This window comes from Sturnus vulgaris, chromosome 4, assembly GCF_052056855.1.
Source record: "Sturnus vulgaris isolate bStuVul1 chromosome 4, bStuVul1.hap1, whole genome shotgun sequence".
NCBI classification, from domain to species: Eukaryota; Metazoa; Chordata; class Aves; order Passeriformes; family Sturnidae; genus Sturnus; species Sturnus vulgaris.
The window spans coordinates 27,367,905-27,393,388 of record NC_142246.1 but is presented as its reverse complement, the minus strand read 5'-3'; the positions used below and the strand labels follow the sequence as shown (position 1 = coordinate 27,393,388).

Sequence of the window (25,484 nt, the reverse complement as noted above, 5' to 3'; positions counted from 1 at the left end):
GGCTAAAACCTCTCGGGAATCACAGAAAGAAATGTTCCACTTGAGATGAGATATGGGACCCTTTACATTTACTAATCCCCTCTTATTTAGTTTGTACAGTCTGATTTTTAGCCACCAGAGGCTAACTTTAATGCTTTTGTTAATTAGAAGAATTAGCAGATTTAAAAACGCAAACATTTAACAGTCTCAAACAAGGTCTGCCACACCTTCATGTCCCTTTTGAGAACCAGGACAAGTTCCCATATCACTGTTTGTTTCTGGGTGCAGCCTGCATTTTCAGCTATGCCAAATGGGAAATCCCTGATAGTGAGGCAACGCTGTTTAGTTTGCTTGTGAGGGAAAAGGCACTAAAACCTCCTACACTGGCTTGGCATGGTACACACAGGTAATGCATTGCAGCAGTGGTCAGGCTCACCTCCAGCTATAGTGTGTCTATGATCAGTACTGATTTTCTGAAAAACCTGGGATGAGAAAAAAAGGTGTACAATTTTACACCACGGAAACCAAAAGGTAACCTAGTACTCAAGGAATTTCACAGAATGGAATAAAAACCCAAAAGAAAAAAATCCCACAAATAATTTAAAAAGTCATGGTTTCATAGGCACCGTTAGAAATAGTGTTCAGGGTGACGCTTCTGATACACATTTCATTCTTGAGCAGAGGAATTTGGAATTTTTTTTTACCCTTTCAGAGTTTTTTGTTTCACTTTCAGATACACTCCCCAGGGTAAATATCTCATTTTCTTCCAAAACACCAGGCTTTGATCAGGAGTCAGCTAACCTCTCTGAGAGGACCAGTTGGAAAATGAAATAAGTATTACAGATGCACAAACTACTGGAGTCAGGTCTTGTGGCTTTGTTGCTATTGGGGTAAGAGTTTCTTTGGGTTTTGTTTGGGTTTGTTTGGTTTGGGGTTTTTTTCCTGTTCCTAGTTAGAGACTTGCTGACTTGTTTACTCTGTACAGTTTCTTACTCCCACCATCCCCACAGAAAATTATCATGCTGTCCTTCTGTCATCTTCTGTTGTCATTGGAATATGATCTGATTTTCAGGTGCCTCTCTCCCCTCTCTTCCTTCTTCTACTCTACCTTCAAATAGGTTCAAAATAAAAGCAGCCTGTTCATTGACCCCAATTACAATGCAAAAATTATTTTGGACAGAGTGAAAAAGGATGTGTCTGTCTCAGCCAAAAGATACCACGTTGCAGGGAAATGTGTGCAATGAAGTATCTGTAACAGCCAGTTAAAGTTTCTCCTTTCCCAGTTTTAAAAACAGGGATGCCATTAATACCTCTGCTCAGGTGTTCACCCGTTAAATCACAGAGCTGGATTCAAATTCATTTCTGCTTTCCCCTGGGATTTCTTATTTGCAGAGCAGCACACATGCCCCTTAAGCAGTGACACTGAGGTCTAAAGCAGCAGGTGTCACGCTCAGAGGAAGGAGAGACGCACACGCTCCACAGCGAGCAATGTACAAATGCTGCCGCTCAGCAGAGGGAGAGTTTGAATGTGGCTCCACGAGAAGCAGGGGGGACAAGCGGTGTGTGTGCAGGGGTGGCAGCCAGGTGTGGCGGCAGATGTGGCGGCAGGTGTGGCGGCACTCACCTCAGCCCGCTGCCCGGCTCCTCATCCGAGGAGAAGGCGCCGTTGCAGATGTTGCCGAACGAGTGGCTGGGCTTCAGTTTGGGCTCCTCACACTCCGGGGCGGGCTCTCTTTTCTTCCTCCTGCCGAAGAGCTTCTTGAAAGGCTGGAATTTGCCTGCCTTTTTCTTGTCTGCGGATGAGAAGACAGAGCGGCGCGGGGCTGAGGACGCGGCAGGCGAGCGCACGCTCGCTCGGAGGAGGGAGGAATGAGCGGGGTCAAAGAGCGAGCAGCACCCGGAGCGCCCAAACCTCTGCTCTCGGGCTTAAGGATATGCAGCCAAACACTTGGACCAACAGGAAGGATAATTCTGCAAAGCCAGAGCGTAACACTGCAGTGGTTATAGGTTTTATATCGCAGTGTTGAGCGTTTTACCAAAAGACAAACACTGCTTTGGTCACCTCACTTTGGAAGGGGCTGGATCCTCTGCCTTGAATTAAAAGCAATTGAAAACAAACAGCTGTGTTTTAGTTATGTGGCCTCATAACTAAACAAGTCAATTTACAAATGAACAAAGAGAACAGGGTACGTTTCTATTGGTTCGTACTGGGTTACTTCAATGGGTTACTCCAGCTTTATATCAGCAAAGTCAATACATTTCTCTGGCTTTTTTCTCCCCAAGTAACTGAGGACAGAATTTGACCAAGCATTTCTTCCTTGAGACACTGAAATTTTCAAAGCTACACCAAAAAAAGCACATCAAAACCACAAAACGTACAAGACAGGAACAAGAAATAAAAAAGTCAACCAGGAAAGAAAGTAACCTTTTTACTTCCACCAGTGACTGGAAAAAATAATGCAGCTTCAAAATACTATCCCCCCCATCTATTAAAAAGAAGTACCATGATTTTCTTGTTGACCACTGTCAAGAATGGGTTAATTTCTCGGGGCAGGGATGAATCAAAGAATACATAAAACATAATAACTGTTTAAGAGCTTTGTTCCTCTTAGGCTTTACCTTAATTTTGCATTAAATCTACTTAAAACAAGCTAGTTGTGTTTTTTCTTTGTTTGTTGGGGTTTTTTTTAACCCTAGTATTCAGCCTCCTATCATAGTCTAGTTTGAGAAGCATCATATTGTACTGGTGACAACTATTTTCATGAGCTAATTACATTCCTGTATGTGCTTTTCTCTCAGGCTGTGTGAACACTGCCTCAGCGTGCTCTACTCTTCCTGTGGGCTGGGGCTCAGCAGAAAGCCCCAGTTTGCTTACAAAGTACATGCAGGCCCTGTAGGAAATTTTGGCCAGGAAATCTGAAATATCTTCTGTAGTGCAATAGCATTCTTTAGTTCCTCCTCAGGTTTTACACTCTGCTATACCTAAGTAGGGTAAGGTCACATCTGGGTAATACACCTTTGTAGTCACTGGAGGAATATCTGCAGGGTTTTCAGAGGGAAAAAATGTGCCCAAGCATATTTTGACCTAGCTACTTCCAGTGGTGGTTTCCAGACTAGCATAGTGCCAGAGTGCCTAACCCAGCACGGCATCAAACTTGCACACTGTTCATCTATCTGTATCTGATTATGGATGAAGTAAGAAATCTACATTGAAACTACAAAGTCAAAGACACAAGAGATAGTAATTCTGCACTTTCTTTACAGATCTATAAGAAGTTCACACAAATGTGATTCTTCTTCTTGGGCAGCCAGGATACACAGCATTTATGCAACTCCATTAAAACACCAGGGCATCCAAGTAGCAGCATAAAAATAAAAAGCTGAATTATGAACTTCAAATTCAGGCCCAACATCAGAATTTTCCAGTCCAAAATCAGTGACTCACAATAAGCAGATGAGCAAAACAACACCTGCAACAGCAGCTTTACTGGTGTAGAAGAAAATGGGATATGGAAGATTACCTGTCTCCCAGCCCTGCTTTCCATAAGCAGATCCACGTGCATCTCCAGCCAGACCAACTGCTTGCTGCTCAGTTCTGACTTTAGATATATGTAGAATGTATTTACATATAATAGAATATATTCCTATATATTCTATTATAAACTCCTAAAAGACAGGCAGGCAATCATGCAGAGAAAGAGAGAAGTTATTGCTCTTGGCCACAGCTGCTCTGACCCTTTACACGCTTCAGAAACTGACTGCAAAACACCATAAATCAAATGGTAGAGCATACAGGACAGAAAGCATCAGACACAAGACTAGGTAGAAGAGCTATTTGTTCAGAGTTCTCACCTTGCTTCTTTCCTCAGCTTTCTTCGAAAGGGAAAGCTGCATGATGCCAATTTTGTGGGTTAATGTAATTTACTGCATAAATCAATTCAACTAGAGCATTTTTTAAAAAAGGTTCTCACCATGTCATTCATCCACATTACTCTTGTCGCCTCCTCTTTTTGAGATCTTCAGATATAGCTGTGAATTGCCTCATTGACTCTAAATCTACAGTACTGATTCACCAACTAGGAGTCTAGTGTTGAACAAATGTAACAGGTCAACACAGCTTTCATTTCATCAAAATGAGTGAAAACCAACACACTTACTTGCAGCCAAGATCTACTTTTCCCCATATGATTTAACATGTCCCTTAGCTGTTTCCTTGTTGCAGACCCATCATCACAGCTGTCACATTACTAAGCATGAATTCTTTAAATCAGGCTTTGTGACTCATTCCAAGGCCAAAGAACAGCCTGCCCTGCACAGGCTGCATACGCTGCTCTCCATCCTGCCAGGTTTCTAAGGAAGGAATGCCTGACCGCTGAGACAAAGTCTGTTTCTGTAAATTTTTCACAAGATCTTATAGAGGAAGATGTGGGATGATATTGCAGGGTGAAGTACTTCCTGTAACAGTAAAACAAGTACAAAAAGAGTGCCAAACATCAGCAATGCAGCAGACAATTCTCTGCACAAAAGCCTTTTGCGTCTGTAATTCTGAAACACAACTCATCCCTTCTGTCCATCTCTACTGCTGAGAGAAAAAAATGGGATAGGAAAGGATGAAAATTGGGGCATTCAGTGGTGTCAACTTGCAACAAGGACAATTGCTGGGAGAGCCAGGAAACAAGTCATTTCACATGTGTCATTTACTTCTCTCCTTAATCACTTTAATGGAATCCTAGAGATCCAGCCCCAGGAGACCAGAGGAAATTAGCAATTAAACCTTTTTTCCTGCCTGTTTGACAAGTCTATCTCGTTCAAATCACTGTAAACAGTTAACAGTAAACCAGTTTTGAATCACAGAATACCATAAGGTGTGAAGGCGACAGATAAACAAGGTTGGATACACAAGCTAGGATAACACAGCACATATGGTAGGCGCTCCCTTCTCAGCTACCAGAAGAGTAGAAGGGCAGATTAGAATAATCTGTAACCTGTCATATAATTTGTCAGATGCACAAAGACATGCAGTGTGTAACACAGAGCCAGTTAAAGCAGAGAGCATTGGCATCAGGAAGGCAGCACATGGTGCCTCTGCTCCCAGTGAGAGAGGGGAGCAGCTTCTGCTCTCGCAGTCTCTCTTTCGTGCTCTCCAAGAAAGATGAAGGCGAGTGCAATGGCCTTTATTGCCAGGAAATCAGGCACAGCCTTTGGACTCCAGCTGGCAAAGCCTTATCGACATGCCAGCTGAAAATTCCCCATAAAATAGCTTGGAGTTAAACTGCTCAATTCCATTACGATTCCCAGGCTGTGACGCCTTTCAAAAACGGCACAGAATCCTCAACACAAGCACAAGCCAAACAAAGACTTAACTACCATGATTATAGAGGGAAGAGATTTAAATTATTGGAAAGGCAATGAGCAGTGCATCCCAGACAACAGGCAGGGGTGAGGTTATGCCACTGGAGGGGATAGAGGAGATGTCAATGCTCCCGGAAATATCTGAAAACCAGTTTCCAAGCAAAGCAAACTTAACATGAGAAACAGAAAGACTCATGTAATCATAAAAGAGACACCTAAATATTTAACAAGGTGTTGATTCCTTGCAGCTTTTCCTATTTGCTGCAGTGCTGGGGGCTCAGAGCAGTGTGGGTGGGGAAACCTGGGGGCAGATCGTCTCTGAGCAGAGCTGCCCAAGCACATGCAGCAGCTGGTGGGTAAAAAGATGATTGTTGAGGGGAAAAGAAATAGAAGCAGGGATTTATAGAGTAGATTTGAATTTTAAGGTATTATGACTAAGATTTTTCAAGCCCCTGTTTTGAAATGGGATTTGCAATGATTTCACAGAATTTTTTTGCTAATTATATGAAGTGCAGCACCTGTCTATGTATGTCTAAATGCAGCACCTTCTCATAGTATGAGATATTGCACAGGAGCTGTCTCCAAAATTATGAGTTCTTTGTTAGTGAATTTAATGGCTATAAAATATTCTGTAATAAACTAGATTAATGAGAATATGAATTATTTAATTGAATAGACATTTCTATAATTAATTTAGGGAGTGGAAATCCATATGGATGTGGCATTAAGAACTGTGTGGCAGAGAGAGGAGATGTGGGTTACTGGGCTACAGGGACAATAAGCAGCCAAGCTGGAAAAGGGCTCTAAAAGATATTGTTAAGAGGGTAAGTTGACTGACATTTCTCATTGTATCTGTACAACAGAAAAAGGCTGCTATGGTACACATTCCTGGTATCACTATTAAAAAAAAACACCTCAGTTTCAAGCTAATGGTATGCTCATCGATGCTCTTTTCAAAATAACTCAGAATATATCCACTACAATAAACACTGCCCTGTTGAGCCCTGGGTTGGCTGTGTATCTGCAAAAACTTCTTTGCTTTCCAGGTGCCCACCAAAAAAGCTGCCTTCCTGCCCCCTTGCCCAGTCTGCTCTAATGACATGGAGCTTCTCTGGGTAAACTAGGATTGGCATTTTCTTCCAGCTTTCCCACCCATTCCACATCTCAGTACATCCATTTCTGTGAGATGCCAGAGATGCCCATTTTTGCTGATAAATTCTCTGTGCTCCCTGGAGAGGTGTTTCCACTCCTCCAGAAAAGGAAATAAATTGTTTGGGATCGAGGAGGAAGAGACCAAGCTTTGCTCTGTCTAACCATGTCCCCATATTTTAAAATAGGTGTGAGCACCTGTACCTGTGGTAGCTCATATGTTTATGAGGGAAAATTGGTTTCTGGACGTTTTCTGCCTTCATGACCTGCCCTCAATCCATTGCCCTCTCTTCCATAGGTAGCTGGGGTTGGTAGATGGACACAGTCCAGATTTACAAAGCAGGCACAAACACCAAAGAACCCAAGGAAACATTTAAGAGAGCACACAGGGAATAAAGATTGACATTAAAAAAAAAAAAAGACTGATGCTCAGATTCAATAATGTAACTTCCCAGAAATGGGTTCACCTTGGTGAGACATTTAGTGATAGCACATAACACTCATAAAGCTGACAGTATGCAATAGTCCTATGCTGACAGAGATAATATCAACTGACATAACATCAATACCTGAGAAACATTAAATGAAAACAAGACTGAGAGGTATCAAAGGCATCAAATTGGTGTAGCCACAATGGTCTAATGAAACATCTAGGCAAAGTAAAGGAAAAATAGTGGGCCATTACTTGCCTGTTTTTCCAAGAGTATCGGGTGATCTTTTAACAGATACAATTTCTTGCAAACCTTGTCCCAGAGAGGGTGGGGTATTCTTGGATTACCTGATATAAACTAGTAATACTACCTAAAGCATCCATAACAAAGCAAGAACAAATCTTACTTTCCAGAAATATCTATTTTCCCTTGCCATCTGCAGAAGCAAAAACATTTCCACAAGAACCAGCTCATTTTGTGATTTTCTTCCTCCCAGAGACTGTATTTTCCACGGAAACCATACATAGCTGAGACAGTCGGCTGTTAGGAGACATGTATGACTCATCATAATAGAGTCTATTAATGTTCAAGCACCATATAATATGCTTTATCATCCAGAGCAGGGAAAGAGCTATTTCAACACTTCTCTTGATACAAGGAAATACCCTCTTGAAGGTAAAAGGACCTAACCTACACTGCATGAGGCTTGGCACAGTGGTCTTTACAAGCAACAAAGAAATATGAAGGGGAGGAGTAAATAAAATTTTTTGAATGTTTGGATGACATTAAGAAAAACTAGAGCTAAGTAAATATCCACTTCTTCAGTCTCATTTACCATGGCAAAAGTCTCCTTTCATTCCTGAGCTCCTGTTCTCCTCTTTTCCCCAGCTTTTAATTAATGTCTTCCCAGCCAGTCTTTGTATTTCTGTGCCTTCTATTTTCATCAAGCATCTCAATGAGTGATCCTAGAGGTCAGAAAACCTCATTCATCCAACCCTTAGTTTTAACACTGACATTCTGCCTTCTTAATCCATCTCACTGCCATCCTTGGGCAGCACCTTTGGGACAGAGAAGACACCGCCCTCCAAAAAGCACAACCAGACTTGGAGCAGGTAGCTCACTTTGGGAATGTGTGAGGTAGGTTGGGGATAGCAGAGACTCCCAGCAGGGAAGCCAGTATGAGAAAATTAGTATAAACTTCAGGAGCAAACCCTACTGTGGCCAAGGAGTTTCCTTCCTCCAGGAGAAAGCCTCAGCTACAGGCTATACAGTGAGTTGCTAGAGGGTATAAAAAAAATGTGAATTCATGTCCTGAGGACGGTAAGAATGGGCTGTGAGTTCATACCTATGAGGACATTTGACAAAAGGTTAAGTAAATGCAATAGATGTTACTGAGACGCTGGGCTGCACTGCAGAACATACCCAATAAGATAAAACCTGCTTATTATAGCTCTGGGCACAGTGAGGCATGTGAGACTTTTAGAAGAGAAGAGAACACAATAGCTTCTGATTCACCAATAAAATATAAAAAGGAGAAAGGGAAGAGAGAAAGAAAGAGAGAAGGGAGAAAGCTTTGTTTCACTAGTAAGCCAGGCTTACTAAATCAAGCTATTAATGATGGGAGACCCTTTGGGTGTCCTGGGTTTTATCTGAGGTTTCCAAAGCTGCTTTAAACACTTGATGCCAATTCAATAAAGAGATGTTGGATCATTATTTCCATCTCAGAGAAAAAAAAAAAAAAAGGTAGGACATTCCCTCAGCAGGTTAATTTCTTAGGTGAGAAAATTCCTGATTGAAAGATTGAAAGGAGTCCTGGCCATGCTGCATGTGAAAAGATAAACCTCCCTAAGGCAAAGCTACTTCCCTGAGGCCCCATGTTAGAGCAGTCCAAAGTCCAAGGAGTACCATGTGCACTGGACAAACAGCTCCCACTGCCCCTCCCCAGCTGCCAGAGGTAATTTATACCTCCTCAAGGCTGGCACAGGCTGCTGACAGAGCAGGATCCTACACTCAAATCACAATTTCTAAGATCATTCTTGCAAGGGATTGTGTTATGTGAACAGTTTTTCTCATGCCCCTCCAGCTCTAAATAAATCCTGCCACATTTTTAGTTCCATACCACCTCCAGTTTTCCACTGGTGAGAGGAGGAGCATTTCACCATCACAGAAACTACTGTCTTACCACAGAAAATGTTACTTTTCATGAGGAGAGCATGAAATTCATAGACCAAACCTCTTCAGTGATGAGGCAGAAGTGCTACCAGCATGCTGCTGAGTTCTATCAATAAGAAAAAGCCGAGAAGTACCCTGACCACAAAAGACAGTCAGGATGCTATGCCAGAAAGTCTGGGTGCTGGAGGACTGGGATAACTGGGATAGAAATGAGCTGAAATATTATGTACAAACTCATTCCTTTAGGGCCTATTGCTGAGATGTCCCAGATCATCCTAGATGTCCCAAATTGTCCTAGAAATGGGTGAGAAGACAAATGTGGCCACTCCAGCTGATCACAGGATAATTATAAGCCAGCACTGTATTGCTGCTGCAAAAGTTAAATGTGCTCCTTTGGAAAGGGCTCCGGGGAGTGGCAGGGGGTACTGCCCAAGCAAGAGGCTGGAGAGCCCACTGACTAATAAATCTCTAGGGGCTAATAAATCAAGGCTGTAAGAAAGCAGGTACCTCAAATATATTTTAGATTGGGATTTGGAATTTTTTCCTTTTTTTTTTAATAAGGGAAACAACTAACTAATACATTACTGAATCATTATGACACAAAACAAATTCTTTCTTCAATGTCACATAAACACCATATTATTGGATAAAAATTTAATGTCATGGTGCAAAACTAAATGCATTCTTACTGCTTTAAATGCCTAACACAAACTGAGACCAGCACAGATATAGCTACTCAGAATGATTTTTTCATTTTTTGCACAGTTTTAGCATAACATATTTTACAATGACAAACATATATGAATTTTGCATTTGCACCTCAGATAAACTGCTAGAATATTTTAGATAGGTCAGATTAAATGGAGAGAGTCAAATTTTCATTTTATGAATTTACCTACTCCCCAGTCATAAGAGATGTTAGGGGGTTTTCTTGAAACTAACAATATACCTTGTGAGTTAGGGCAGCTCCATGATGAAGTAAAAATACATTTTAAAAAGTTCCAACATAGTTCTACATGTAGCTCTAAATAAAGGGGAGGGAAATTAGAAGAAGTGGAAACCCTAACAATTACTTTATGCCTGTGTGTTTTCTTTCAATGTTCTGAGAACTATAAAGTTATATAGAAAACACAGGAGTAAAAGGAGTCTTGTTCTAAGCAAATTATGCACTACTCCAGTGCACATGCTAATTTAATAAGTCCTTCATTAAATTTTATAAGGGTCAAGCTGAACAGAAGACAGTAAATCCACCTTCCCTCCCCAGACTGAAGGAACTAAAATGTCAGGATCATCTCTAATTGTTGCAATGAATCACAAGACCCCCTTATTTGAGCAATCTGAAAGCCAAGCTCAATCTGACCTCAGGCTGAATGAGTCTAAAAGAACTAAAACAACTTGTGCTGATCTCTGATTTCACAGAATTAAATCATGCTGTTGTCGTTTGCAGCTGTGTAGCAAAATAAAGAAAATGAACTATATCTTAAGAAAAGAGCTGCGTAAACCATAGCAATCACAAATTTCCAGCAAGCTTTGGTAAAAAGCAAAGACCAAAGTCAATGTTTGCATGGTGAAAACCACAGTGAGGAGAAGCATGGAGCTGGGAACAGTTCTGTTTTGTTAAGTGTTTGAGTATTTTTTTTAACTTCTGGAGGAAGCCAAACCTCAACTTCCTTATTCTGTTGGGCAAGGTAGACACAAGGAATCATGGCACTCATTCCCCAGACTGGCATATCCCCAAAATATCACAGGCAATAACTTCAGACAGCAGCACGGGGCCTGAAGAACGTGCTCTGTGTTTCACTCCCAAGGCTGGGAGCCCTGTGCTGTCACATGGAGCCATCTCTTCTCCTGGAGCTGTGCAGAGCTGTGGCAGAAGGACACCTTTGGCTCCTCACTGCTCCCCCTGCACCCTCCTGCTGCAGCTTTCCCTTTCCCAGCCACCCTGCCAGCCACACTTGCTCCTTCTGACAAACAAATCCTCTGATATTGACACGAATTGTGGCCAGATTAAGGTTGGGACATCTGTCTTGAGTCTGAGAAATTGCCTATTTAACAAATGTCAGGATTTTCACTGTCTGAGCAGCTTTCACTGCATAGGCAGGACCAGATTATCATCCACCCCAGGAAGAGCAGGCACTGCACTGAGAGTTCTCCGTGTTGTTCAGGGACAAGATTTGACTTCTGGGCAAGTCAGCAGGAGAGAATAGTCGGCTATTTGCATGTTGCCTGCAACTCCTCCTCTCCCTCTTGCATCTCCAGCATCACAGCCTTACCTTGGCAGTGCACAGAGAACATCACCATGCTGCACTTCCACCTCTCCTGCTGACACTCCATTATTCCAGTCTGCACTGGATCACCCTTTTGAGCTCCAGGGTTAGATGGCCATTTCCAGTTTTTTCAGAAATTGCCAGTTTTTGTAATGTAGGCCACTATCAGCTGAAGGATGAAATTGGTGTCTTAATATTGACTGGAATGCTATCCAAAAAAAAAGCTCCACCTGAGCCAGCACTTAACCAACACTGTTACCAGCAATTTCAGAAACAAGATTTTGAGCAGTTAAACAGACCATGGAGATAAAACTGATCATAAGTATTAATCACTAATTATACTAGCATTGAGCACACCTAACCCAGCTGCTCCTTATCCATCATCTGTTCCCACACAGTGAGCGGGCAACAGGCTGAGGCACAAAGGCAAATCTCAAACAACTTTTACACAGAAGGAGCAGATTAAAGACAGAACCAGGAATGTGTAGCTGCTTTCCCATATCCACACCAGAACACTTAGCCTGGCATGTCCTCACCACCCAGGCCAAGCATAGACAAAGGATGCAAGTAAGACATTTTTGGGATAGGAAGAAGACTGTAAATCTTCAGGTTGAAGTTCTGGCAACTTTCTCAAACACTTGATCTGCTTTAGAAAAAGAGCTTATGATTGACTCAATTCCTTGTCTTGCCATCAAGGTACCAAAATATACAGAATAATAAGATTGAGGTGATTGGCTTGCTTTTGCTTTCCAAAATTAAAACTAGAGGAGGAAGACTTCACTTGAAGGGCTTACTGACTGGAAAACAGAGAAATCTGATTAAATTTTACCTTTTAGACCTACTTATAAATATCTAAGAGATATAAGGTCTTAAATAGTTTTCTTCTGATATTTGCAAAACTTACAATATTCACTTCATAGAACACTCAGATGTATTTTGCCATCACAGTTATTTGGCTAACACTGAGTATATTAACATGTAACATTAATAAGTAGAAGCAGTGTTATTTTAAATGCCAGCCAAGTGAGATTTCTACTCCAAATAGAAATATCAAGAAAGGGTTCTTTATAAATTCTGTAACATCAAAAAAGAAAAAAAAAAATACATCATACTACTGTGATGCTAAATGAAATCTCCTCCCCTGTTCTATTTTATGAGGCTGGAATAAAATTAATTACTCGTGAAAAAGCAAAATTAAAGATAAGAGAAGCAGCCATAAAGAGGTGATAATACTCAAGCATTTATAAACCTAAACATTTAAAAAACATCTAAAATTATTCAAATAGAAAATGGCTTTTACACAAAAGCATAACTCTCTCTATTCCTGAACTAGGACAACCAGATATTTCCTTTTAAAACATCTTGCCTTTAGGTAGTGAGAGCAAAGAGAAAAAATTATTTCCTATTTTCATGCCATTTTGGTTCCAGGCAAGGATTTTCCAGGCTGGGATGTGACTGATCACACTAATCACACATCATCTCACCGTGCTGAGAATACAAAGCATTATCATCATTATACTGGTGAAATACATCAAATTTAGCCACACGAGGTGAACAAGATTAAACTTCACTGAGAAAGGAGACAGCGCTTTCTCTGAAACATCGCTTATCCACATTGGAATTTATTTACCATTTACTGTGTGCCAGAACAAAGAATGGAGGGGACTCAGGTGGCCAGGCAAATCACAGGGTGCCATGTGCTAGTGAGGATGGTTAAACACAACAACAGCCAAGGGAGTTCAATGCATTGTAGACTGCAGGATACGACATCAAGATGGGCCCTTGGTGAAAACTGTTCAAGCATGCAGTTTATAAGTCTTGGAAAAGACACTGGGAGTGCAGGTTGTGTCTATCATAATCTGAGCAGCAGCAGCTGTGACAGCCCCAGGGACCAGCCAAGTGCTGTGTCTCATGATGCAACATCATTCCAGAGAATGTTCCTTGTACAGGGTGTCTTTTGGCAGAACAGACATCTTCCAGCTGCTCCAGTCCAATGGCAAGACCAAGGAACAAGAAATCCAAGAAATCCTGTTCTGGATCTGATTAGTGCCAGGGTTTGTCTGTCTAGCGTGGATGGAAGCTGGAGTCCATTTCAGCAGCTCTAAACACTTGCTTCCCAGCTGCTGAAGCAAATTTTGGATCCCTGCAAGCAGCTTGGTACAGGACTGGGTGCCCTGACTGTCCAGTTAAGGGAAGTTAACAATGAGAGTCAGAGTCCATGTTGACCAAACTGCATTTATCTCCCTTCCCTAACTGCTTCTCTGACATCACACAGTTCTTTACACCCTGCATAAACACTCTTCCACCAGATACCCCTGCTCTACTTGTAAAACCCAAGGTCCAAGAACAGTCACTGTAAAAAATATCAGAGAGCAGGTTTGGGGAAGACCTGGGGCTAGAGGAGAGAGGTGAACACTTTCTGAGTTTTAACCCTTTTCACTTGCTTTGTATCTATTCTATCTATTCTTATTCTTACTAGACTATGAGCACTCAGTAGCTGAGTCAGTGTTTTTCCATCTCTTGTAAAGCATCACCTATGATTACAGAAACACATGGAAGCTTGAAAAGAATTCTGATATTGCAAATATAATAAACAAGATGAAAGTTTTTAAATGTAATCAGTTTCCATTATGTGACCAACTAACCTCAAGAGATGCTCACATCTCTCTCTCTGTGATATATTTTGACACAGATAATGCAAAGCATCTCAAAGTAAATCCAAGTTGAAACTTTGCTCACATGAACATTTCTGAAAGATTTGTCAAATGTGAGTATGGAAACAAACATAGCTGTTGCTTTCTCCTGCAGGCTTAGAAAAGAGGAAAAGTAACACTTACATCTGTCCTGGATGAAGAGAACAGTGATTCCAGTGCTCTGTGTTGGCCCTCTGTTAGATCCCCAGATCCTCGTACCCCCTTTTCTACTGCATTTTCAGAAAAATCCTGATGCTCTAAATGACTGTGCTTATCTTGATCATTCTTTCAAAGAGTGAGCTAAAGCCCAAAAGCCATATGTGCAGTAACACCCACCCAGGACAGTCAGAGGAAAGAACCATTTAATTTAGATATATGAAATGACAGTGCTGTCAACAATAGGAGGGTAACTTTACATGGTGTAAAAGTTAAGCTTAGGCTTCTCCCACCCCTTCACCCCTCTTTTTGACTTTATCAGACCAAGTCTTACATATTATATGGAAAAAAGAAAAATGCCAGTTGCAGGGCAGGAATACATTGTAATGCCAATGCAGAATGTTATCTCCTCCAGGATTTTTCCACCAGAGGATATGCCTCAATCACAAAAAAAACCCACATTCCCTCCTTTTCTTTTTCCTGCTCTTACACTGTAGATTGTTTGAAGACAAACTCTAAAATTAACAAACACACCACATCAGAAAAAAATAGGACACTCTCCAAATATTCTGGGTTTTAGTTGGGCTTGATTTATCAGGTATGTCTCTCTTTGATGGTAGAGAGATGACATATACCATAGGATATGGGTTGTTCATAATGTGTTTGCAGAAAACATTATTCCTAACAAATGCAATTTGTTCTGCTTTAGTCTCAGTTGACACTACACATATCTGCTCTCTGGCTGATGAACTTGCACAAACAGTTTAAGTGTTTCAGACTAAACTGAAAATTAGCTAATGGCAGTTTATCTGCTGCACCACCTGAGAAATCACTGTCATTGACATTGCAACAAATGCTGAATTAAAATGAGTGCAGTCACTTACATGGACGTAAAACTTATCATGTAGTTGCATACAGCAGATCACTGATGAATTTGGAAGAAAAAACTTTTGGAAGAATGCATACCTGGCATTATGTGTATGCGTGTATATGCGTACACACCTTAACAGGAGGGCAGCTGCTACTTATTTTTAAGGTGCTACTTGGGAAATCACAGTCAAATGTGGCTAAAAGATGTTAAAAATGTCTGTACTTGGGTTTGGTAAACAGGTTCCTGTAAGGGCATCACCCACATTGTATCCTAAAGCTTCACTAATGGTAAGGCAGTCCAGAGAGTATCTGGATAGCCACTTAATCAAACAACAGAAAATAAGAGAGCAGGGAGATTTTGCAGAATCATATAATTGTTTAGGTTGGAGAGGGCTTTTGAGATCATCAAGTCTAGCCTATGACCTGACACCACCTTGTCACTTACACCATGGCACTAAGTGCCACATTCAGTCTTTTCCTTAACACCTCCGGGGCGATGACTCCACCACCTCCCTGGACAGCCCATTCCAATGCCCAATCCACCCTTCTGTGAAGAACTTCTTCCTAATGTCCAGCTTAAACCTCCCCTGACTCAGCTTAAGACAGTCCTCTTGTCCTGTCACTGGTTGCCTGGGAGAAGAGATCCACTCCCACCTGGCTACAGCCTCCACTACGCTATAATAAACAGCTACTTGAATGGCTTTTAAAATAACGTAATATTTTACTAAGTTCTTCTAAAGCAGAGGGAAGTGTTTTCACCAGTTTTATTTAAATAAAACATTCAGAACAAAGTGCAAGAGGTAGAAGCTGGAAGGGGCTATCTACCTGTATCTGCTTCTCCTCAAGGTGCCTCAGGGATCTGCACATCCATGCAACTGATAGCCAGCTGCAAGCCTTGCCAGCTGGCCAGTGTTTCAGCCTGGCAGCACTTAAGGCAGTTCACTGCTGCATGGACACCACATGCACTGCACACCACTGTAAAGGAGGCCAAAAGCCTCTTAACCAAAGGATTTGAAATTAGCTGGGACCAAGAAAGAGGGAAGAAAGGATGGCTGTTAAAATGAGTGCAAGGTGCCAGGAAGGATCAGAAGATGCAGCATTCTGTGTTGCTGCCTTGTACTAGCAAATATTTACTTAATCTACCACAAAACTTCCCATAGAAAAGTCCTCAGAGCCCCCAGAGAAACTCTCTGAAAGACATCACCCTTTGCAGCCATGGTAGAAATGCAGCACTTACAGCACAGCAGGGTCCCAAGCAGCAGCTCTGAAGACCTCTGTCCTGGGGTACACACACAGAGGCATCACCAGCATTATTTGGCCTCGACCAGAACCAGCCCAAACTGGAGGGGGAAGGGGGCTTGCTTTTCTTTGTTTCTTTTACTGAAAACAGTTTTTGTTCCAAGATCCACAACGGGAAAAAACAAGATGGCTGTAAGCCTCTCAAGGTGTTGATGGGCAAGGGCACAGCCTCCAAGGCAGCCTTGCCAAACCAGGACTTGCTCTCCTCTGATAGAATGGGCCTCATGCTTGTAAGTGCTGAGGACCTGACCTCACTGTGAGCAGCTGTGCCTCCCTGCCCTGCCCTCCTGGACCATGCCACCAGACTGGTAAGGTTTGTTTGTACCTGTTCTTCGGGATACCCCAAGCACCCTCGGCAGTGTCAGCCTCTCATTATTCTCCAGCAGCCAAGTCGTCAGCTGGGGCAAGCCACAGAGCAGCTGGCCATCCCTGCTTTAGGCTAGGTTGTGAAATGGGACAGGCACTCTGCTCTACAGGATGAAGAGGATACCTCATTTAGGGAAACAGCATTCCAGAATAAGAATTAAAGGTAACCTGTGATGGGAGAAGAACATGAAGAGATTGCATCTTTGGAGTAAGACAACAAGATTTCAATCTCACTATCTAGTAAGAAACCAGTAAACAGGAGGACGAAAGTCAACTGAGTTGAGATGTCTAATTAGTTCATGAAGCATTTTACTGGAATATTTTACAGATATAGCAAAGCAAGAGGTACTAATTAGTTGAAACTCATTAAGTGTAAGTTGTTTAGTAATTTAGGAAAAATGAATGCAGACATGGCATGGTTGGTAGAGACAAGAATTCCACGTAGCTGAGTGTCACATTTCCAACAGCAGCCAGTCTGCTCAAGCAGCAGAGGAATAATTTGCAATTCATTCCTGACCCATGGGGACAGGCAGGCAGACCATGCATTCCAGCTTTTCTGAAAGAAATATTAAAAGACAAAAATAATGAATGCCTTCACTACAAATGACCAGGTGAGACAGTTAGTGTCTGTCTCCACCCATGAGCTATTAAAACTTCATGTTCCATCTATAGAAAGCATTATTATCCTAAGTAGAGAGATTTTGGATATGTAAATCAGCTGTGTTCACATTCTCATCTTCCAGATTTCTCCCAATACTTATGCAGGAATAAGGTAAGTCATACTTACCTCTTTATAAAATGCATCCTTCTTAGGGAAACAGAAACAAACAAACATCCCAGGAAAGATATTACCAGCAAGATTTTAATTGCATAATATTTTCAAAACTTGCTCTTTACCCAGGTAAGTTTGTTGAGCAGAAAGGAGTTCAGAATACATTGCACATACTAGGATAGAAAAGGGACTTAAAGACAAAATAAAGCCCTATCAGGGAAGCAGGTCCTGTGAACAAGACCACCAAAGCATGCAGAAATGTCATCACTCACTTCAGCTGGAAGGCTGGCAAACTGTAGATATTCTCCACCTTTCTGCTTTTAGTACCATGTGTGAAACACAAGTACCCTCAGAGAAACCATATGTAATTTAGCTAATCCTTTTCCAATTACACAAAGCAGTGGTTATAGGCAAAGGTTTCCTAGAACAGCAACTTTCAGACAAGTGTCACAACGACATTGGATCAGACCCATCCTCTACAGCTGTCTGCCAGGGCTTTTTAAGCCTCTGTGGTGGTACTATACAGAGATCCACTACAAGCCCAGTATAAGGCAAGACAGCAGTGCACCATTTTATTTGGTGGTAACTGTAGTGTAAATGATTCTCTATAAAAGCAGGCACCAAATTCTGGGAAAGTCTGGGCCTGGAATTTGCAGCTCAGTTATGGCTTAATTAATAATAGCTAATACAAGTGTAAAAGCCCCATGAGAAACAGTTCCCTTCCCACAGTCCACTGGTGAAGCTGCCTACAAAAAGAAAACTTAAAAAGTCTGAAAACTTCACAAAAGTAAATTCTTTTCTTTGTACTGAATGGACATGCTGTACTCCCACTCCTTTACAAAGGAAATTAAGAGCTTCTTTGTGTCAAGCCTACTCTCTTTTTCTCAACAAAATAGAAATGAAAGAGCCATGTGAATTATTAACAGATGACAACAGAGAGCTAGCCAGGTATTTCAAACACTTGTGTCTCTTCTTCCTACATGAATTCCTCAATAGTACATGCAAAGTAAGTCTTCTTACTACTTCCATCATTTAAATCTGTAATTGGAGCTGATTAAATAACTTCTTGAGAAGTAAAGGTTTTTTCTACATTCTTTCTCCTTTCTCCCCCTGGGAGAGCATTCGGCTGACTGTCAGTGACAGGGAGGCTTCATGCCTTGCTCTGAAGGGCACTTGGTGGTCAAGTGAGAGTCTTTTCCCCTCTTAATGCCTTTTCAGTACCACAAGCTCATGCAGAACATCATGCAATCCAGTGGAAATAGACACACCATTTACTTCTGAGCTGGAATAGACACATAATGGGGAAATCTGAAAACAGACTAAAGATTTACTCATATTACAATGTTAACCATCACCTCGCAGTAAAAGCAAGTCTTCTTTACTATAAACGCTTTTGATGTCCCCTCGCCCCCAGACTCCCCCTCCCCAACATCTCCTTCCCCAAACAAAGAGGCGAACAGGACACCAATACATGAATCAAGCACCATTGCTTGACAGCATGCTTGCTATTTACACATAAGTACAAACTTAACACTGCTTCAGTCCATTCATATTTAGCTCAAATAAATTCCAAATTTGTCAAAGAATCTCTGCAAATCCAGTGCAAGAAAATAAAAATGAAATTATGTTAAGTCAGTATCAGAGCAACTGAAAGATATTTGAGAACTGACATAGGAAAACCTATCAAAATTAAAACTACAGTAGTAAACTTTAAAATAACAAACTTTTTGACAACTTTGAAAAATAATCCAGATGACCATAAAAAAGCATGTATTTTTCTTTTTACTTAAAAATTTAAATCCATAAATTCTAATCTTTCATCAGTTAAAAGGACCATTTCAAAAGGTATGGTAAAGCACATAACACAAACAGAGGAGTAAAGTTTCCCACAGTGGAGCAGAAACCCCCAAGTGATGCCTCAGGGAATTACTTGCAAAAACATTAACCAGAATAACCTCTCTGGTTTGAATTTGACTGTGCTTCACACATACACTGTTTATTCTACCTGCCATAAAAATGGACAAAAGCAGCACATACATTAGCAGCAGCTCCTACTAAAAAACAAGAAGCACAGCACATTCCCCCCTCAGCCAGCTCCCTGCTGAAAGTGTTCCAGACTCAGCCACAAAAACTTAACAGTGAGCTTTTGAATGACAGGACATCATGTGCTCCATCAGTCAAGTACTTACAAGGTTTCTTAAACAAATTGATCATGCCTACAATTTCAGACGAAGTCAGAGAAACTTCAGACTTGATCTTCTCTGAGGAAGAAACAGAAGCCATGAAATCACCAAAGGGAAGGACTTGTTTGGCTATTTTTGCTGTGATTTTAAAGAGAACTCATTAGGACATATGGTAATGTGACAGGAAGTTTGTAGGAACAGCCTTACAAATTAAGCTGGTCATGTATTTCAGCACTCTGTTCTTATTTAGCACTTTCCCTGTGGAAAATGTTAAGGGAGGTTTCAACTAACAACAGCCAAGATGATTTCAGATTGATAGATAAGACTTCCCAGCTGATTTTAATTTGGTATATTAGTTTACACAACTGCTTTTTGCTCAGTCATCCTCAACTACAAAGCCAAAAATAGCTTACCTTTCCCACAAGAGCGACTACTAGGCAACTCTTCATAGGTGCTATGAAGAGCAGCAGTGGTTTTTTAAAAAGTAAGAAAAATCCTGATATTATATTATCCATGCTTTTATCTTTACAAGAACAGTTTAGGGTCAATAACTACCATGACATCTGGAGGCTGCATTTTCCAAGAAGATTTGTGCTAGATAGCAGTATTTCCTGAAGCATCCTATAATACCTTGAAAGGGAGACAAGCATAAGCAGTCTATATGATTTGTCATGAAAGGAACAACAATGATGCAAATTCCTCTTAGAAAGCAATAAAGTTTTGAATAAATCCTAAAGGGCTTCATTATGCAGTTCTCAGACAACACTGGCTGAGCCAAATCCTACTACAGGATGAGCACTCTGTGCTCTGCATAAAACTTCCCATGGCTCCAGTAACTCCTTTTGCAGAGGTGCCAGTCTTCCACAAACAGATTTTAGCAACCAGGGCTAAAGGGAAAATATACCCAGTAAAGCTAGGCTCCCAGATCTTTAGTTTGGCAGAAAAATGGGAGATCTAATTTTCAAATCTCCTGGAACCAGGTAGCTTATCATGCAGTAAAATCCTTGACAGGAAATTAATGTTTTAGTGATGCCTTTTCAAATCTTGATGGAGTTTGTTCAAAATCATGTCTTACAAGTTTTATCCAAAGATCAGCAACAAGTTGCTAAGCTTAGGCCTTCATATCCCAGAGGTGTTTAGACCAAAAAGTTTCTCATAAAATGTAAGATCTAGACAAAATCGTGCTTTCTCAATGTGAAACCAAAGTTTATGGTTGTCATCTAGTTTCAACAGAGGCCCTTGGCATTTTCATATCAATTGTAGAGAAGTAAGTACTCTTGAAGTAAGATAAAACCTTCAACAGAGAGGAATTTTAATTAATCTATTGTACACAGTGCATTTAATGATATCTGATTTCTCAAATCTCCCTCTGTGTCAATTAAAAACAGTGTATGTGGAGAAACACTGAAGAATCCCAGGCTGCTTAGCAGTCCCTTTTTTTCTAAGCACTGCAAATACAGACATACAGAATAATTCCCCTAGACACAGACAAATGGGATTAAACTGGAAATGAGAGAAGATAAAATAAAGAGCTTGAGAGTAATATACCCCTGTTGCTTTCTCCTCTGAGGTATCTCATGCAGATTTGTTTTGGCAGATATACCAAGATTTATGTATAATAATGACTTCAGCCACTTCTTTCTTTAGGGACACTTTTTATTTCACTAATGATACATTCTCAGGAACCAAGAGAATTACTTTTACCCAATTTAATTTTTAATTAAAAAGAGCTTAAAAAATAGAATTGGAAGATGAAATTCCTCTGGTCTGACAAAATAGATTGCATTTTGAGCCATCTGTAAGGGCTTTCTTCATTCCAACATCTGACAGAGCAAGATTCTCTTCAGCAAATAAACCTCTTCACCCAGCCCCCTCAAGTCTTCCTCCCACAGCACAATGCTGGAGCATCCCTCCAAATAGCCAGCAAGCCAGGATTAATTAAGACCATGAGAGTTTACAAAAGGACCATCAAAGGCTACACAGGTACCTGAGCAAACACTCTCTGGACTCAGGTGTGGTCACCGCCCTGAGCACATTCTGCAGCTATTCAGGTCCTTTGCATTTCAAACCCCATGACTAAGATTCACCTGGTGAATATTACATTACTGAAAAGCACTGGTGTCTAGAGGAATGACCACAAAATAGCCTCCTAGCCGAGGACAATTGGTAGTGTTTAATTATCACACAAGGTTATCAAAGGACTTTTTGTGCTAGCAGAAGAGAAGCAGCATCAGTCAGACAACAGGCATGAAGATAAGTGGTGGATAATCTGGTAATGAAGAGGCAGAAACCACTCTCCCCTATAACTTCCTAATATCAGCTTTATCTCAGTCACACCCTTTCTCTGTTTAAGCAGGGATGAAAATTGAAACATAAGCTTCTGTTACACAAAATATTAAATGAGAGGGGATTAAAAAGTGAAGTGACAAAATCAAACAATGCAAAGTTTAAAAAGTATTTTTCTTCAATTTTTACATGAAAATAGGTTTTAATAGATGAAAAGTGTAATGCAATAGACATTTAAAGGTCTTAGTTTTTCCCCAAACAACTCATGTTCATGTAAATTCCATAAAAATTTAGGCATATAGTGTGTTTCACTTTCACATCATCTTATGCAGACTGCCATTAAATCATTTACATCACTGAATTGGTAGCAATGCCATGCAGATACCAAACAGGAATTTTTGCCTCCGCTTGCCAGCTTAGTTTACTTCAAATTTCATCTTGATTTATTTTCAATGCAACAGGAAATGGAGACAGTGAGACTTAGAAAAGCCTGTCATATATAACTGTAGATATGGAGGTTATTAATGCAAGCACAGATTTGGCATAGGCACTGAACCTGTAACTCAGGAAGCACACTTTGTCAGAAAACTTACCTGCTTGTTAAAAACCCCACACGCCACCAACTCACTCAAGTGTTCCAAAGCTACCTGCAGTCAGCAGAGAATAGTGAAGCTAGTAAAAGAAATCAAGGGAGAGTGGCAGAGAATGAAACCAGGCAAAAGGCACTGGAGCCAGGAAGTTTCTGATGAGTGGTTAATGGTACAAAAGATGGGATGCATTATTTAGTGAAACATTTCCCACAGGAACTACTCAGAAGGTGACAGAGAGTTCTCAAGCAAAGTAGCTGGAATCTTGTTTCTCATGTGCCCCTTAAATGCTGGAGGTCCAAATGGAAAAAGTTTCAAGTTAGCATAAAAAACCTGTCAATATATGGCATTTGCAATGGAGTCATCTAATCTCCTTCTTCAAACAAACACTGAGTGAGCTTGGAGAAAGACTTCTTTGGCTTCCTTGAGAGTGGACAGGTGCCCCACTTTCAGATGGACAGTCCCAACAGCACAGTCCTCAGCAAAAACAAAAGCATAAAGGGTTGAAGGGAGCAGCATCTCCCTGGAGATGTGCACCTCTGCCCTGGAGCAAGCACAGATTGCAGAGTGCATACTAGCACACCCCATGACATGCCCTTCTGGAGGCAGACGAGGAATACCATTTGTCAGAGTTTTCAATACAATACCTCTCTGAAGTGCTGACTTTGTGCAAGCAAAGGCAAAATGATAATTTTTTTAATGTCTTTACCAGAAGTCTCAGTTGGAGTGAAGCATGTCTTGCATTAATCAGCATCCTTCCATCAAAATGAAACCTGATAAGTATTGCTTATCTTTTTCATCCACAAACCCTGTTTAATATTGCTCTATTATTGTCTTATCTATGAACAGCTAAATTTCTGCCAGGTTGTTTCAGCTAACCAACTTATATTGCTGTGATTCTGATATTTAAAAAAAAAAATCTTACACAGCCAGAGCAGAAATAAAAACACTTGAGCAGCTGAAAGAGTAGAGCTGAATAAGGAGTGCTACAAAACAGGAATAGATTCAGGAATAATGAGGTCACCTCAACACACATGAAGTTATTCTGTTCACTCAAATAACTTCACATTTGGTAGTAGCCACAGCACAAAATATCACACCATTTTAAAGAGACAGAAACATTTTCAATGCTTCAGCTAATTAGCAAATAATTAACACAGAACAATACCATCATGTGTTCCCCTCCCAAGTTTCTGCTGGCTTGACAGATGAAGAGAGAATTAAAAAGGGTGAAAAATGTTCCCCCTCTCTCAGTGCCCTCCAAGTGAGACACTCCTAATCTGGGCATGTGGTTGCAGCTCCAGAGCATCAGGCAATCATGGCATTTAGGGTTCTTCAGAAACATCTTGTGCCTGCTCAAGCACTCAGGTGTTGCTGCAGTGGCAGCACGAAAGGTCTGCTTCTCATCAGGTATTCTGGCTTTTCAGCCTTTCTTATTCCAGAAATCTGTAGGTTTTTCTTTATTTAGCAAGGGAGAGACATACTATTATCTTCTCTCAAAACTGTCAAGTCACACAAGGTAAAATTAAGAGCTGCAAGGTCTGGCAGTGCCAGTGTTAAGGGTTTCCTGGCTGTGCAGAGGAGATGAGGACCAGGGAGAGGCAGGAAGGTAAGGAGACCCATGTTCAAGTGACCAAAGATGAATGAACAACCAAGAAGTAACCAAGAAAGTGAGGGATCCACACAAACTGAAATCAGTTTGACTATTCATCAGATTGGTGATATCTGTGCAGCCAAGAACTGGGTTGTTTGTGTTTTGGATTTTTTAAAAAAGCAGACCCAGAGACCATGCCCCTTTTTTTTTTTAATATATATATATAGAGAGAGGAGTGCAGCAGTCTCCATCTAATAAAAGAAAGTTCTAGATGTCAAAATTGTTCAAAAAGCATGACTACCTACTGAGATAAAGCATGATAGTGCTATCCCTGAAAGGGAGTTGGTATCCAAGCAAACACAGATTGGAATCACTGACTCATCCACCCTGGGCCTTTAAGGCAAATGGATGAAGGGCTGACAGAAGGAAGAGAGGGGCGAGGAAAATAAGGAGGCATAGAGACTTTAAACAACATTAGCTACAAGTGAATCCTAAATAAAGATTAAAGTCACTGCCTAGCGGATTTTGGGACTTCTGAAGTCATGGTCATGAAGTTAACAAAAAACTGGCAGTTCACTATGTATGATGACTTTTATGAGGAAAACTTTCAGCAGTATTTTAACTTTTAAGAGCTACCGTTGCATAGTTCTTCCAAGCTTCTTAAAACATAAGGAGAAACTGGCATTTAGTGGAAGCATCTGAAAATCACCACTCCCATTTCATAACTAACTCAACTATCTGTTTTAATATAAACAAAAAGTCTTTCTCAAATTTCTACTGTTTATACATCCTGCTGACTCCAACACAGTCAAGCACTCCTAAGGAAGGCAAATAGTCTTTTCTGTTGCACTTATGTGATAAATATAATTGGTGAAAGGATCTAGGATGATCATGTTCATCTAGTTTTTAGTTACTTGAATATAGATTACAAATCTTCAGAGCTAGAGAAAGCACTGTTAACTTCTGCTTCTGTAACTAGTTTTCAACAGAGGTCAGATTTCTTTACAGATTAAGAGGCATTTCAGTCTTCTTAGGAAATGTTTTAAGCTTTTCAGCATTAAGGTTTCCATAAGAAAGTTCAGTATCTCTTCATTCATACATATTCTGTTGAGTCCCTCAATAGAATGAATTGTAGGCTTTTCCATTTACAACTTCATATAGACATCACAAAGGTTATATAAATTTCCCTTATGCACTTAATATGAATTAAAAGTAGCTAAGCTATTGAGGGTAAGGATTGCCTTTCATTTTCACGTGACAGTCTTTCAAAATGTATTATCAGGCCTGTAAACTCTAAAGTTGCTGAGCCAGTTTCCTTGGAAAAGTCC

General features: G+C 40.7%; 1 protein-coding gene across 2 annotated transcripts in view; it reads right to left on the bottom strand.

The window, feature by feature from the left end:
• CRACD (capping protein inhibiting regulator of actin dynamics) overlaps nucleotides 1–25,484 on the bottom strand; it is a 128,996-nt gene that overhangs the window by 36,200 nt on the left and 67,312 nt on the right. The window contains exons 3-4 of one of the 2 annotated variants that reach the window (XM_088163397.1): nucleotides 19,696–19,767; nucleotides 1,604–1,772 (exon numbers count right to left, since the gene is read on the bottom strand). In XM_088163397.1, coding sequence (XP_088019523.1) covers nucleotides 1,604–1,772; nucleotides 19,696–19,720 — 194 coding nt within the window. In that variant the 5' untranslated portion in view covers nucleotides 19,721–19,767. Of the gene's footprint in view, nucleotides 1–1,603; nucleotides 1,773–3,500; nucleotides 3,579–19,695; nucleotides 19,768–25,484 lie in introns of those variants that run through there. The other variant, XM_088163396.1, reaches the window with a different exon arrangement.